The sequence below is a fragment of the Schistocerca americana genome, chromosome 2, assembly GCF_021461395.2.
Source record: "Schistocerca americana isolate TAMUIC-IGC-003095 chromosome 2, iqSchAmer2.1, whole genome shotgun sequence".
Lineage (NCBI taxonomy): Eukaryota > Metazoa > Arthropoda > Insecta > Orthoptera > Acrididae > Schistocerca > Schistocerca americana.
In genome coordinates this window covers 3819502-3836137 of record NC_060120.1, presented here as the reverse complement: position 1 = coordinate 3836137, position 16636 = coordinate 3819502, and the positions used below count along the sequence as shown (strand labels likewise).

The 16636-nt window shown below is 38.5% G+C and overlaps 1 protein-coding gene across 2 annotated transcripts in view; it reads right to left on the bottom strand.

Moving 5' to 3' along the window:
• Positions 1-16636, bottom strand: part of LOC124592171 (ATP-binding cassette sub-family C member 4-like) — a 307575-nt gene that overhangs the window by 116850 nt on the left and 174089 nt on the right. For both annotated transcript variants that reach the window (XM_047131809.1, XM_047131810.1), the window contains exons 9-10: positions 9326-9550; positions 3604-3890 (exon numbers count right to left, since the gene is read on the bottom strand). In XM_047131809.1, coding sequence (XP_046987765.1) covers positions 3604-3890; positions 9326-9550 — 512 coding nt within the window. The remainder of the gene's footprint in view (positions 1-3603; positions 3891-9325; positions 9551-16636) is intronic.

Sequence of the window (16636 nt, the reverse complement as noted above, 5' to 3'; positions counted from 1 at the left end):
ATCTACCCATCCAATCTTCAGCATTCTTCTGTAGCACCACATTTTGAAAGCTTCTATTCTCTTCTTGTCCAAACTATTTATTGTCCATGTTTCACTTCCATACATGGCTACATTCCATAAAATACTTTCAGAAATGACTTCCTGACACTTAAATCTACACTCGATGTTAACAAATTTCTCTTCTTCAGAAACGCTTTCCTTCCCATTGCCAGTCTACATTTTATATCCTCTCTACTTCGACCATCATCAGTTATTTTGCTCCCCAAATAGCAAAACTCCTTTACTACTCTAAGTGTCTCATTTCCTAATCTAATTCCCTCAGCATCACCCGACTTAATTCGACTACATTCCATTATCCTCGTTTTGCTTTTGTTGATGTTCATCTTATATCTTCCTTTCAAGACACTGTCCATTCCATTCAACTGCTCTTCCAAGTCCTTTGCTGTCTCTGACAGAATTACAATGTCATCGGCGAACCTCAAAGTTTTTATTTCTTCTCCATGGATTTTAATACCTACTCCGAATTTTTCTTTTGTTTCCTTTACTGCTTGCTCAGTATACAGATTGAACTCCCTTCTCAACCACTGCTTCCCTTTCATGTCCCTCGACTCTTATAACTGCCATCTGGTTTCTGTATAAATTGTAAATAGCCTTTCGCTCCCTGTATTTTACCCCTGCCACCTTTAGAATTTGAAAGAGAGTATTCCAGTCAACATTGTCAAAAGCTTTCTCCAAGTCTACAAATGCTAGAAACGTATGTTTGCCTTTTCTTAATCTTTCTTCTAAGATAAGTCGTAAGGTCAGTATTGCCTCACGTGTTCCAGTGTTTCTACAGAATCCAAACTGACCTTCCCCAAGGTTGGCTTCGACTAGTTTTTCCATTCATCTGTAAAGAATTCGCGTTAGTATTTTGCAGCTGTGACTTATTGAACTGATAGTTCAGTAATTTTCACATCTGTCAACACCTGCTTTCTTTGAGATTGGAATTATTACATTCTTCTTGAAGTCTGAGGGTATTTCGCCTGTCTCATACATCTTGCTCACCAGATGGTAGAGTTTTGTCAGGACTGCCTCTCCCAAGGCCGTCAGTAGTTCCAATGGAATGTTGTCTACTCCGGGGGCCTTGTTTCGACTCAGGTCTTTCTGTGCTCTGTCAAACTCTTCACGCAGTATCACATCTCCCATTTCATCTTCATCTACATCCTCTTCCATTTCCATAATATTGTCCTCAAGTACATCGCCCTTGTATAGACCCTCTGTATACTCCTTCCACCTTTCTGCTTTCCCTTCTTTGCTTAGAACTTGGTTTCCATCTGTGCTCTTGATATTCATACAAGTCGTTCTCTTATCTCCAAAGGTGTCTTTAATTTTCCTGTAGGCAGTATCTATCTTACCCCTAGTGAGATAAACTTCTACATCCTTGCATTTGTCCTCTAGCCATCCCTGCTTAGCCATTTTGCACTTCCTGTCGATCTCATTTTTGAGACGTTTGTGTTCCTTTTTGCCTGCTTCATTTACTGCATTTTTGTATTTTCTCCTTTCAATAATTAAATTCAATATTTCTTCTGTTACCCAAGGATTTCTACTAGCCCTCGTCTTTTTACCTACTTGATCCTCTGCTGCCTTCAGTACTTCATCCCTCAAAGCTACCCATTCTTCTTCTACTGTATTTCTTTCCTCCATTCCTGTCAATTGTTCCCTTATGCTGTCCCTGAAACTCTGTACAATCTCTGGTTCTTTCAGTTTATCCAGGTCCCATCTCCTTAAATTCCCACATTTTTGCAGTTTCTTCAGCCTTAATCTACAGGTCATAACCAATAGATTGTGGTCAGATTCCACATCTGCCCCTGGAAATGTCTTACGATTTAAAACCTGGTTCCTAAATCTCTGTCTTACCATTATATAATCTATCTGATACCTTTTAGTATCTCCAGAGTTCTTCCATGTATACAACCTTCTTTCATGATTCTTAAACCAAGTGTTAGCTATGATTATGTTGTGCTCTGTGCAAAATTCTACCAGGCGGCTTCCTCTTTCATTTCTTAGGCCCAATCCATATTCACCTACTATGTTTCCTTCTCTCCCTTTTCCTACACTCGAATTCCTGTCACCCATGATTATTAAATTTTTGTCTCCCTTCACTATCTGAATAATTTCTTTTATTTCATCATACATTTCTTCAATTGCTTCATCATCTGCAGAGCTAGTTGGCATATAAACTTGTACTACTGTAGTAGGTGTGGGCTTCGTATCTATCTTGGCCACAATAATGCGTTCACTATGCTGTTTGTAGTAGGTTACCAGCACTCCTATTTCTTTATTCATTATTAAACCTACTCCTGCATTACCCCTATTTGATTTAGTGTTTAAAACTCTGTAGTCACCTGACCAGAAGTCTTGTTCCTCCTGCCACCGAACTTCACTAATTCCCACTATATCTAACTTCAACCTATCCATTTCCCTTTTTAAATTTTCTAACCTACCTGCCCAATTAAAGGATCTGACATTCCACGCTCCGACCCGTAGAACGCCAGTTTTCTTTCTCCTGATAACGACATCCTCCTGAGTAGTCCCCGCCTGGAGATCCGAATGGGGGACTATTTTACCTCTGGAATATTTTGCCCAAGAGGACGCCATCATCATTTAATCATACAGTAAAGCTGCATGCCCTCAGGAAAAATTACGGCTGTAGTTTCCCCTTGGTTTCAGCCGTTCGCAGTACCAGCACAGCAAGGCCGTTTTGGTTATTGTTACAAGGCCAGATCAGTCAATCATCCAGACTGTTGCCCTTGCAACTACTGAAAAGGCTGCTGCCCCTCTTCAGGAACCACACATTTGTCTGGGCTCTCAACAGATACCCCTCCGTTGTGGTTGCACCTACGGTACGGCTATCTGTATCACTGAGGCACGCAAGCCTCCCCACCAGCGGCAAGGTCCATGGTTCATGGGGGGGTGTCCTTTTGTACAAAAAGAAAAAAAAAACACAAATATCTGAGAAAATCTTTAAGGTTAGAACTGGAGTTCAAATCATTTTCACTGTACCTGTTATAAACATGAGAACTGGTTATTTACTGTTACATAGACCACGCTCACTGTGTCTGATTAAGATGGGGAACATTTCAGGTGGTTTACAAAAGAACATCTCATCATGCCAACAAACATATGGTCCTGCCGATTACCTACAAGAATGATTTGCATTTTTACTTATGTTAGCTCAATTCTACGAATTAATATGTCTCACTGTTTCCTTATTCATCATTACCATCAAATGTTTGGGATCACAAAAAAACTGACATGGCAAGGAGTCTGTGAACTATTTATTCAAGAATTTCACCATGAAAAACTGCACTCTCAAACACAAACTTGCAGCTGCAGCAAAACTCAAAATAAAAATAAAGCTACTTAAGTTAATGAAAGTTAATTCAAAAATTTACAGCTTATGTTTCTCAGCTTAAATACATTAAGTATTAAGTAAGTTTCATGAAGAGAATGAGTAGTTTTATTCTTCAAATAAACATTTTGATTTATAAAATGGCTATTCATAAAATAACCTATGACTGGCTATTAAAAGTAAACAATTGGTTGTAGCTTGATGTGCCTTACCTGGCAAGATTGATCCTAGCTCTTTGTCCTCCACTAAGTGAAACACCTCTTTCTCCAACTATAGTCTTGTCTCCAAAAGGAAAGAGTTCAAAGTCTCTCTGTAAAGCACAGACTTTCACAACCTGCTGATACTTTTTGTGATCATATGGTTGTCCAAACAAAATGTTCTGTCGTACTGAACCAACAAACAGCCAAGGTTCTTGTGATGCATAAGAGACAACTTTATCAACCGAAATAGAGCCAGAACTCAGTGGTAGTTCATGGAGAATTGCATGAAGCAGTGAGCTCTGAAATCATAATGCAGGTATAGGATAAATAAACCAAATAAATATATTTAGTCTGCTGTGAAAGGTACATTATAAACCCATTTATTTTCTTCTGAAACAAATGCTTAGAATATATTTTCTGGCTTTTTACATTTATTTTCAAAAATTCAGTATATATGAATGTAATTTATACATTTGAAAGCCAAGAAGAGTATTGATTGTAATAGACAAACTATTGCTTGTGTGTGGAATATATAACTTCCTTGTTCGATGCAAAATTACCAGTGAATTCAGTTTCAGTACTTTTTTTGCATTTAATGGCCATAATGCCAATTCAGTCTACAATTAATTTGATTCCAAAAATAATCTCTGCAATCTGGATAAGACATTGCTCTGCAACATCCTTTCTTCCAGGACTGCTAATCCTGCATGATGTTCAGGAGAACTTCTGTGAAGTTTGTAAAGAGGGAGATAGGTGTTAATTGAAGTGTAGTTGTGAGGTTGGCTTTTGAGTCATGTCTGGATAGCTCCAGTGGTGAGGATGAAAGGCAAGGTTCCAAGTTCAAGCACCCATCTGTCATATAGTTTCAGTCTGCTAGGATATTTCAAAACAGTGAACACTCCACTGCAGAGTGAAAGATTCATTCTAGAGGCAAGAGAGTTCTTTTCCACGTCCACTTTTACACAAATTCACTGAGATACATTTGGGCCATTATTTCTTAGGTAAGCATAGACTGAAATGTCAGGTGGGCTGTTTACTGTTGTTCATGTAAATTAGATTCACAAAATCAGATGACTGCTGAACATTCAAATAAACAATGTCTGCCACTTTCAGAATTACAGTCTTTTCCCTCCTCTTGCATGTTTGCTATTTTTTCTTGGACCAGACATCATCCATCCACATATTAATTTTATAGGTAGGGAAGTATAGATTAAAATTAAGTAATGATATTCATAGGATACATGGAACAACATAAGTTAGATACAGAAAAGTGTTGTAATGTGATTTATTAACTTTTTCTATGGATTGTTCAAATGCACAAAAAAAACATTACATATAGTATTAAATCCTATCCAGTACATAGTCCAATAAAATGGGCCGTGGGTGCACTACACATCAGATGCTGCTGCCCAGGTAGCTGACTGTGTGTGGGCTGCAAAAAAGGGTATTTTAGACAGGACAACACTCCATCCAGTCCAGATAATGAAAGTTGTAGGACACACTGAAGCGTTAGTGTAAGATCCACAGAAATACCTCCCACAGATGAGTTGATTAAAATCCTAATGATCAGCTGCTCAAGCATTGATGATTAGTCCCAAACTTTGAAGCAGTACTAAAAAGTTGTGGAACTCATATAATATAAGGTGCAGAGAGCTGGTTATAACTGGAAATTGGCAGCAGCAGGGTCTTTGGAGGAAATATTAGTGTATATCAAAAGAATAGAGAAATGGAAAATGCAGTAGTTGTACTAGTCCCAATAGACAAGGAACTCAAATCAGATGAATAGCTGTGTGTGTGGTTCTTTTGCCAAGACTCAGTATCAAGGGAAGTCAGCTACCAGACTTACTCACATGTCACCAAACCTGTTAGAGAAAACCATCATTCACCAGTACATATGTTACACAGTAGCAAAATGCATAAATGGTTTGTGGTATGTTGTGACCATTTTTAATGAACTCAAACACTGATATCAAACTTGAACACTGTATTTAGGTTTATACTACCTTATGCATTTTTGTCTTATACCATTCTCAAAAGGCCCTACAAAAGAAATATATGAAAGAGTACAGTGCAAAAACATTGGTACAGTTAAATTAAATGTACATTGCAAAATGGGAGAAGTAAGCACTAACTGAAAATACCTTTGATAAAATATAGAAAACGCACATAAAAAATAAAAATGAAAACTAATTTAAGAGAAGTAGAACTCACCACGCTATCTACAACAAATTCTGAGCTAAAACAAAACTGAAACTGTCAAACATGGATACAAAGTGTCTTGTCTGCATTCATTTCATGTCTGTTTAATACAGTTATTGCACATTTCTATCATATAATTCCATTATATTTTCATAAGGTTTGCTTTCTTTAATTTGTTCTTGGAAAATCTATACTCATTGCTACAAGAAATTATTGGAATTCAATAGATGTCGACTCATTATGGTATTTCTTTACTTAACATTCATTTACAGTAATTTTATGTTTACTTGTTAATTTATACTAAACAAATGTGTTCTTTGTGTAACTTTTTATTTATCTTTACCCATTACACAAGGTCAATATAGCTACCATACAGTTTCATGTAGAAAATCCTTTAAGTATTCATATAAAAGCCATTATTTATTCGTAAGATTTGTTTTCGAGAGAAGATACTTAAAAGTGTTTCAATTATTCTGTACACTTCATCTGTCTGGTGACAGATTTGTCATAATGCTCCAATATTTTTGAAAACACTTACGTGTAGCAACCATATTTTCACTGCTAGCTTGCTGTTAGACAATGGCCAGATTATTTATTACTTGATATGGATAACATTTTAGAAATATTAAAATAAAAAATAATTGACACCATCTTTTTGTGCAACCTCCCAGACATGTGGCATATTTCTGGTATGCATTATCTGTTGTATCCTACTTTTGAGTACTGTTTTATCAGTTTATTGTGTATCACTTGTTCTATTGTAAGTGGAATATTGTTACACAAGACTTCTAGATTTTTAATTGTCTCTGCAAAACTGTTACCTATTAAGTATGCTTGATTTCATTTGGCATGTAACTTTGTAAATTTTGTTTTATCTTATGGTTGGAATAAAAATATAATGATTTTAATGTTTTTATATATGCGTTTCCAGATAGTGAATTATGCACCTGCTGTAATTTATTATTTTACGAACAGCTAGATGTTGACTTATTTTAATTACTGTGATACCATCTTGCAGGTATAATTTTTGCCCGTTCTCTTGCAGCACATGGGTATTTATTAAATAATACACTGGGTGATGTAATAGAATATTATTTCTCATTTAACACTACATCATATCAATATTTCAAAAAGTAATTTTCAAAACACTGCATAGTATAGGTAACTGGACTCTTCTTCACCTAGTACTTTGATGTGTGCAATGAGTCAGTTTGTACTTAAATGCCATCAGGTAATGTAGACCAGATATGTTGCATCCACGTATAACAAATTTAGTTTTGTTTTACCTAAGAATGTGTTATAGACAGTTTGCTAATCCGTCCTTCCATCCTTCCTTTCTTCCATCCCTCTTTCATTCCTTCCTTTCTCCCTTTTCTATGATATGCCTTTTAGATATTTTATCAATGTTTTCTCACTGAGTGCTTGCTTCTTCCATTTACACTTCATATCTTATGTAATTGTACCAATGTTTTTTTCACTGATGCTCTCTAATGTATTTCACTTCCAGAGCCTTTGTGAATGGTGTAAGGCCAAAATGCATAAGGCAGTACAAAATTAATAAATACAGTGGTCAAGACTAATATCAGTTTTTGAGTACATATGTTACTCTATAAAGCTAATTGGGATGGTCACTGTTTTGTAAGTGGTGGGTGTGAGATGACATCTTGCATAACATTACTAAATGCATCTTTTTGAAACTGCCTAGAACAGATAGTTTGGAAACACACCCACGGTGTAAATATGTTAAACCTAGTGGCAGAAATCACGCTGGTCTCTTTGAGGATATTGATACTGAAATAGGTATCAGTGATCATGAGGCAGTTGAAACAAGTATGATTATTGAAATACAAAGGGCAGATAACACAAATAACAATGTTAACATGTGCAGCTGTCAAGGTAAAGAGGCAGTTGCATCATATCTCAAAGAGGAACTTAAAATGTTTAGCACTGGGCAGGAGTATGTAGAAGAACTATGACTCAAGTTTAGAGGAATAACTGGCCAGGAAATAGTTTGGTTTGTACCCAGTGGAACCTTTATTCATTTATTCATCCATCTTTTAGCATTTGCATACAAGTGATATCATCATGAGTAATGTACAAGAGCTTTTATAAAGCATGATTGGGATGTTAAGAAGTATAACTATGGTATCACACAAAACTAAGGTACACATAGTAAAAGGAAATACATAATTATAAAAGAACATATTCAATGGTTCATATTCTCTGTAAATAAACTTTTAAAGAAACTGTGACTATTGTACAATAAGTGTAAAACAAGCATAGGCCTATAGATGGAGAGACGCTAAAGTAAACATGTTTGGCTCTCAAAAGGAGCAATGTGTGAAGCTTTCAATGATTACCACAGCAGAATCATATTTTCATCTTGCTTTCATAGTGCACAAGAAAACAGCACCAGACTTAATTTCTTCAGAAAATTCAACAAATTTTCTTATCATATGTAAGAATATAAACTATAAGAATATAAACTATTGTTAGAGGGATAATGGTGCTAGAACTGTCAGAGAAAGACAGAAGGAAAATTATGTCATCTGATATGAAATTTCTCAGGGCAGTCCAAGGTTGCTTACTGATGGTCAAAAATATGAAATACAGAAATAAGACAGGAGGTGCAGGCTTTTGATTTTTAAAGCAGAATTCAGAAATATAAAGTCAATCGGTAACCATTTAGAAAGAATTTAAAAGGTTGTCTGCCTAGAATCACCATGAACTACAAGCTCACTGGACAGCAAAGTGTCAGAGATCTGGGGAGAAGATGGTTTCTGGAAGAGGCTGTGCATCGTATTCCATGGACTTAAGATGATGGTGATGATGTTCCTACAATGACTGAAGGAAACTTTTAGTCATACTATTTTAGAGGTTAGGTAGCTGCAGCCAAAGCTGCACAGGGAAAATAAAATCTTCCGCACTGACTGTTTAAATACTTTTATTAACTGTCACAAACAGTTTCACATCAGAGGAGGTGCATCTTCAGGTGATAATTTTTGTTACTTTTTTAAGCAGTCATGGTGGATTTACTTTGGCATGCCATGTCTGTTAGGGAAAAAAAAGAAAGCAAAATACTTATCACCTAAAGATGCATCTCCACTGATGAAAAACCGGTTGTAACTTCTTAATGAAAGGATTTTAACAAGTTTTAGTCAGATATGAAATACATACATGTAATTTAAAAAAAAAAAAAAAAACTTTAGGTGAAAATATGTGAAAATAACTCTGGACCGAAACCACATTATGTTGACTATACTTCAAATACTATAGCAAACATAAACAATATGGAGAATGACTGAAGAAGATAAAGATACATCAAACTATAACACATTTATGTTATAATACTCCTATTAGGTACCCAAGATGCTATCAGTCACTTATAAGTCATTATATTTTACATATTTAGATGAATTAAAGGGTCTATTGATTTATTTCAGAAATGGGATTTCCTCATAATTATTTATAGAAAGAAACCTACAAAAAGCTATGATTTAAAGCACACTTAATTAGGTATGAACTTGGTCAGTACCTTCCCTGCTCCAACTGGCCCAACAATTGCACATAACATTCCGGGCTTGACTTGTAAGTTAACATTTGTTAAAGTTTCTGATATAGACACAGGACTCCACTTGGCACAAGCATCAGTTATTATGACTCCAGTTTTCTTTGATTGCTCTTTCTCTTTTTCAGTGTCTCCATTACAGATGCTAGGACACATCAGTTTTGGTATATGTTCTTCTTGCATTAAGAAAATCTGTAACATAAAAGTGTGTAATTAAACCACAGAAAGCAAGTTAAATGTTGCACTTAAAAGTGTTGTGTTTTGTAATTGTGTATATGGCACTGTATTGTTTTGTAAACATGAATATTGCACACTATTTATAATAGTAACTTTCATTCTTCTCAGTGAGAGAAGTGCATTATCTCCTCTATACTATCTGTTCATCGTTGACAACTTACAGCTCCGGTCTCTACCTCATATCCAATGTAATAAACTAATATTACTGAACATGATTAATAGTGTGCTTCTGGATGTTCTTATGAGTAGTTGTTTCCATTTTATGCATAATCATGAAATGAAATAAAATGAGACCAATATTGGGGTGCAGATGCCAAGTTTATGGCACAACATAATTAAGGAGTCTATTAAATAAGTCAAAAATATAATAAACAGGGATAGTAGTTTCAGTATGAGTAATGCTTGGAATCCAGCACTCAATTTATTAAGATCTTGTCGGCAATCATATCCACCAGAGTTGGGAAATGCTGAGAGAATTTGTGTTTCACAGAATATAAGTACAAGCTCAAAAAAACAAAAGAGTATCAAAGGATGTTGTGGGTGCCAAGAATCAAATTTGGCTATAAATAATGGTGTGAGACCAACAATAGTTCAGCATCTGATTGTAGTCAAGGGAGCAAATACACCCAACAGAAAAACTTGCAGCCCCTGAAGAAGGTGGTTGGGTCAGTTGTTGAAATATTGTGCATAAAATGGAAACAACACCTTCGAATCAGACTCTTAATCAATTGCACTGAGAAAACCTGAGAGATCATGTACTTGCACATGTATTTTCATGCATTTTCAGAGAGAGAATGTAATTATTACCAGTACTTACAAGCCTTAAGGTCTTCCATTCTTCAGAGTAATAATGTTACATGATTCATAATTTGATGTAAAAATTTCAGCAAGGTGACAATTCACAGCACATAGGTGGATTGCATGGGTATTTTCTTCTCAATATCTAATAGAGCTAGATATTAAACTAAATCATCTGATAGAGCTGGATATTGTACTTTAGTTACTGTAAAGAAGACATGTTAAATTACAGCCAGGCAAAATTAAAAGACACTTACCTAAAGCTTTCAGCCACAGCCTTCATCAGAAAAAAAAAGAAACACACACCATTCATACATGCAAGCAGGTACTTCTCATGTGCACCTGGCTACCAACGCCAGCATCTTGGACCAGAATGCAACTATCTTGTGGGATGCAAGCAGCAATCTGGAGGGGGCAGGGAGGGGGAAGGGATAGTAATTTACAGACAGGAGAGAGACAAACACTGTCTGGTGGAGTGTGCAGGGACTAGAATGCCAACAGTGGGGCAATGATGTGGGGAAAGAAGGAGCGACAAAGGAGAAGAGCAGGGAAAGATGGGTGGGTGTGTTGGCAGAGGTTGGTAAATAAAGAGGGTGGGAGACTTTCTCTGGATGCCGCCCTCCTTTCACAATGACATACATCTTTCCAACCTTTCCAGATTCTGCAAATTCCTGGCCCTCACAACCTGGTAAAACACATCTCCCTGGCACAGGCATCTGAGAATCACCTCTGCTCCCTCTGCAAGATGCTATTACTGTGTAATCCCTACTCCATACATCTCTGAAACTGAATCATTTGCCCTCCAGCACCTGGGGGAGCATTCCAGACACCAACTCCTTAAGTTATCCAACCTGCTGTCATCCTACCGCCATCTTGGTGCATCACTGTCTGACCCCTATCCTACGACTCACTGTGTTCCTCCCTGTCCACCCCTCACATCACCTAAATTCTTGCTTAGCAGATCTTTTCAACTTAGCCGACCTTTTCAAGTTGCCACATCCACCAAAACTCCCTACCGACTCTCCACCAAATCTAGAGCCAAAATATCTGTGTGTCACTGTTCTTAACTTTCCACAAAAACCCTCAGCTCCACAGAAGCTTCAGTCCTATCCAAAGGCCTCATCTTTAGCCCTTGACCCAAACTTAACCATGCTGGACTGTCGAAGGCGTACTCTCCTTCTCCCAATGCTTGCAATTGAAGCATTTCTTTGCCATCAATCCCACCAACCGAAACCATCCTAATTCCAACACCTAACCCTGCCTTTTCCAGTTCACACCCCCATCCAACCATGAACCTCTCCCTTTCCATGTAACCACCTGCTGGTCACCTTCCAAGAATTCCTAACCTCAAACTTAGCCCCACCATCTTTGCCCAGTTCCCTCATAGTGGCTACCTGGCAGAAGGCCTCCACTAGTTATCTGACTCCTCCAGCTATAAACTCTGACAGACAGATCCCATACCAGAAGTCCAACACGACCTCCAAACCCAAGCCTCAGTCCATTCCCAGAATGTCTCCTCTGAATCCACTTCCCTCCTCACTCTTATGACACCCCACACACCCATCTTCTACATGCTCACCAAAATCCACAAACCCAACAATTCTGTGTGTCCCATTGTGGCTGATTATCATGCTCCCCCCCCCCCCCCCCCCCCCCCACCGAAAGAGTTTCAGCACTCACTGACCAAAACCTCCAACCAATTGTCCATAATCTAGGCTCTCACAATGAAGACACAAACCACTTCCTTCAACTCTCCACCATTCTCACCCCTTCACCTCCTGGATCCCTACTTGTCACTGTTGATGCCACCTTCCTACCCAATGTTATTCAGACTCCAAACCCACAACCTCATTCCTCATACACTGTAATAACTTTATCCTAAACCAGAACTAGTTCTCCTTTGAAGGGAAGGCATGTGAACAAATCTGCAGCAACACAACCATGGACACCTGCATGACATCCTCCTATGCCAACATGTTTATGGACCATCTAAATGGGACCTTCCTAGTTCCTCAAAATGCCAAACCCCTGGTCTGGTTCAGGTTCACTGATGATATCTTCATGATCTGGATGCAGGTTCAAGACACCCTATCTTCATTCCTTCATAACCTCAACACCTGTTCTCCCATCCACTTCAGAGTGTCCTCCTCAACACAGCAATCCACCTTCCTGGATGTGGACTGCCTCCTTTCTAATGGCTCCATATGCACATCTGTACCAGAGGTGTGTACTGAGCCTGTGCTGACCAGCAGGGACTGTAGCCTCGACTGTCAGACAAGCCTCGACTTGTGCATTCCTGTCAGCCATTCGGTTTCACTAGGGCCTGCTGAAGCGTGCGGTGCCCTGCCCAAATCCGAGTCCACTCGGGTGCCCGTGCAGCTCAGCTGCTCACCAAGTTGCGTGCCTGCCAGGCATCACACTGTTACAGCTGCAAAACTGAATAACTGTGGCCCATTTTCAAGCAGTATTTAGTGACATAGTACTTTGCCTCCGGTCTTATATTAAAATAACTGATGTTTGTAACATCAGCAGCAAGATGGTTACTCAAATCTACTTCATTGCTTCTAATTATTAAATCAGCTTATTGTTAAATGCATGCGAGAAATCTCTGTACCTTACGATGCAGTGAAATTAATTAATTTTATTAATTTATTTTTATTGACTAACTCAGGTGTAAGATGATTGTATCAAGTGGTTATATCACAGCAGGAATTTTCTCATACTTCATGATGTTTATCTTTTTCTCACCAGACACACCTTTCCCCAGGCGAAGTCTGGCTTCTGATTGTAGCTTATTTCACAGAAATTTTGTTAAAAAACCACCAGTTGAAATTTATTACTTCACGCACCAAACACAAATCTGTGTAATTTACAAGATTGAATGAACCATTCAATAAAAGCCTTGCAGTTGGGGAAATCTGTCTAAATTCCATTCAGACTGAGTGTTTTGATATCCTTCATGATTTCCTAGTAGAAATTCATCATACTTCATATGAAAATGTCAAGTATAAAATTAAGGAAAATTTCACAGGATTTGGAAAAATTTCAAACATTATTTCCCTACTCTATCTAGTAATAATGACTGGGCTCACAATTACTTGGGAAATACAATAATTTTGGCATCCACATGTAGTGTAAATTGAAATGAGCAGCTGCTGGAAACTTCCAGCAAGTAAGTTACAGAAAATAAAGCTTTATCACCAATAAGTTTCTGGGGTGATTCCAATGCTATCAGATAAAGTGGTAACAAGTTTATTACCTGTCTTGTTGACATATTTAGTGTGAAAAGGCTTTTGCTTCAAAACATATATAAACAATAAATCTGGAAACAAATCACAGTGACAATAATTTGAAACTATCTGTACCTACTGTGGTTCCTGATTTCAAAGTTATGTCACACGCAAATCAGACAGATCCTCCTCAATGAATTCTGAGGAGAATTTGAGCCAGTCAGTTTCATAACAAAAACTTTTATATTAACAGAAATGTGTGAAATACTTCAGTATTGCTTACTAGACCTAGTCATTGTGCAAAAGCTTCATCAGCCCTTTTGATTTGGTACAGATGAAATGTAAAGTGTTAAAAAAGCTTTATAGCTATTAAACCATTTGCTTTGAATTCAATTACTTCCGTGTTACAATAAGTACTTTCTTTGCGTTACATTCATTATTTTACAGTGTACATTATTTTCTTTATTACGATCAAGAACATCCTGTCCTAGCTCATCAAACCTCTCAAAGGAGTGCAGATAATTCAGAAAGCAATATTGCATTCCTTACATGTGTGGCCAGCCAATCCCACCTTTCCAGCACTGCCTGTTTCCCAGTTGCACCGAGCCCTCTTTGACACCTGGGCTCACCCGGGCACCCAACAAGCCATGGGCTTCAATAGTGCAATGTGACTCTGTGGGCCTTGATGGAGCATTACGGCTCATCCATTCCATTGCTGGTACAATGGAGCTCGACTACTCATGGTGCGGCAAACAGGATGGAAGGGTTGGCCTTCACACTAAAAAGTCCCTCCCATGGAGCTTGGCTATCTGGGGACAGGTAGTTACAGTTACAAGAACTCCCTTGCTCATCATGCTGAGGGCCTCACCAAGGCCTTCACAGACAGGCACTAGCTCCCAGACCTAGTCCACAAACAGATCTCCTATGCCATTTCCTCTCACACTCCTAATCCTCTGACAAGCCCCAAGAACCAGCCACTAAAGAGTGTCCCGTTCATCACCCAGTACCACCCTGGACTGGAACAACTGAACCACATCCTTCCGGAAGACTTTGATGACCTATCATCAAGCCCTGAAATGATGGACATCCTAGGTGAGAATATTCCCACCCATCCTAAAGAGGTGTTCGATCACCAATCTCCGCAACATCCTAATCCATCCTTATGCCACTCCCAATCCCAACCCCTTGCCACAAAGATCATATCCCTGTGGAAGACCCAGGTGCAAGACCTACCTAATCCACCCACCCAGCACTTCCTATTCCAGTTCAGTCACAAGGTTTATCCCACTTTATTAGGGGCCACACCACCAGTGAAAGCAGCCTTGTCATTTACCACCTCTTTTGCAATCATTGCACAGTTTTTTTTTTATATTGATATGACTACCAAACAGTTGCACACCAGGATAAACGGCCACCTCCAAACTGTGGCGAAGAGCGAAGTAGACCACCCTGTCACACAACATGCAGATGAACGTAACATGCTTTATTCCAATGGCTGCTTCATTACACAAGGCATCTGGACCCTCCCCTCCACCACCAGCTTTTCTGAACTGTGCAGATGGGAGTCATCCTTACAACACATTATCCAGTCGTGTAATTATCCCAGCCTCAACTTATGGTAACATACTGTCCCCATGGCCTCCACCCAACAGTGCCTCCCCCTCTGTCCTATCGTGTACTCCCCATTCTCGTTTCCCACCTACTGTGTTTGCCTCCCCCTGCCAATACATCTTTTCCTGCTCCACTCCTTTTCTGCTCCTTTTTTCCCCACCCCTCTGTCCCACAACCTCCTTAAGCTGCACCTGTTGGCATTCTACTCCCTGCACACTCTGCCAGACAGCATTCATTTCTCTCCCAACCCACACGCTACCATCCCTTCCCCTTTCCCCCTTCCAGACTGCTGCTAGCATCCCACGTGATAGTTACACTCCAGCCCAAGATCCTGTAGTTGGTGGTCATGTGTGCTTGAGGTGTGCCTGCTTGTGTGTGCTAATGGTGTGCGTTTCTCTTTTGCTGATGAGGGCTGTGGCTGAAAACTGTAGGTAAGTTTCTTTTAATTGCCCCTGTCTGCATCTTAACATGTCCTCTTTACAGTAAGTAGCAATCTATCTTTTCCTACTTCAGTGTCAGTGACTCAGGAAAAATTCTAAAGAAACAGTTATTTAAGTTGTTTGTAAAAAAATTGAAACCCTGTTTTAGTAAATTTTTCTTTAAAATCTTCAGCTGCCATATTCTATGACAGTTACTGTTGAAGATTTTTAATGTTTATATTGAACTAAAAAATCTTGTTATTGTTATGTGTCACAAGATAATGTTAATTATTAAATGATGTGCAGCAAAGTTTGCATATACATGGAACATGTATACATACTCTGAAGCACATTATTGACACTTTGAAAAATTATCTGCTCAAACTGATCTTTCAAAAGAAATTAAAATTAAATCCATGGTTTGATAATAAGTTACACTTGTCAGTTGTTTCTATTAGTTCAAAATACGTTAATGCTAAGCGAAGCATTTGCCACTTACTGAGTCAGTAACAGCCTATATAGGGCTTAGAGGTCCATGCATAAAAAAATGTCAGAACTCTATCTTTCAGAAACAGTTACTCCCTTGTGGGAAAAAAAGCAGCAACTAATAATTAGTGAGAGGTCAAAGAATGACAGACCAATGCTCGGTGGAAGGTGTGATGGATCAATGCCGAGTAGTCACATTGTCAGGTAGGATAATAGCCAGTAAAGTAATTTTAATGCACGATCTCCAATACTGACACAACAATAAATGAGTAATTTTTCCTTTAGGTGATAATGTTTCGGAATGTATATGTTTGATGTTATACATAAACATAAGAAAAAGAAACTGGCACCATAGTAGATGTGGGAGATACACAGCAAAGCAGAATCCTTGGTGGTCTGAGAAGCTGGCCACAAGGAGGAGCTGCAGTAACCATCCACAGAAGCTAAAACTGTTGTTAAAAAGGGACTAGAAACTGAACTTCTTTGGTTGTTTTCAA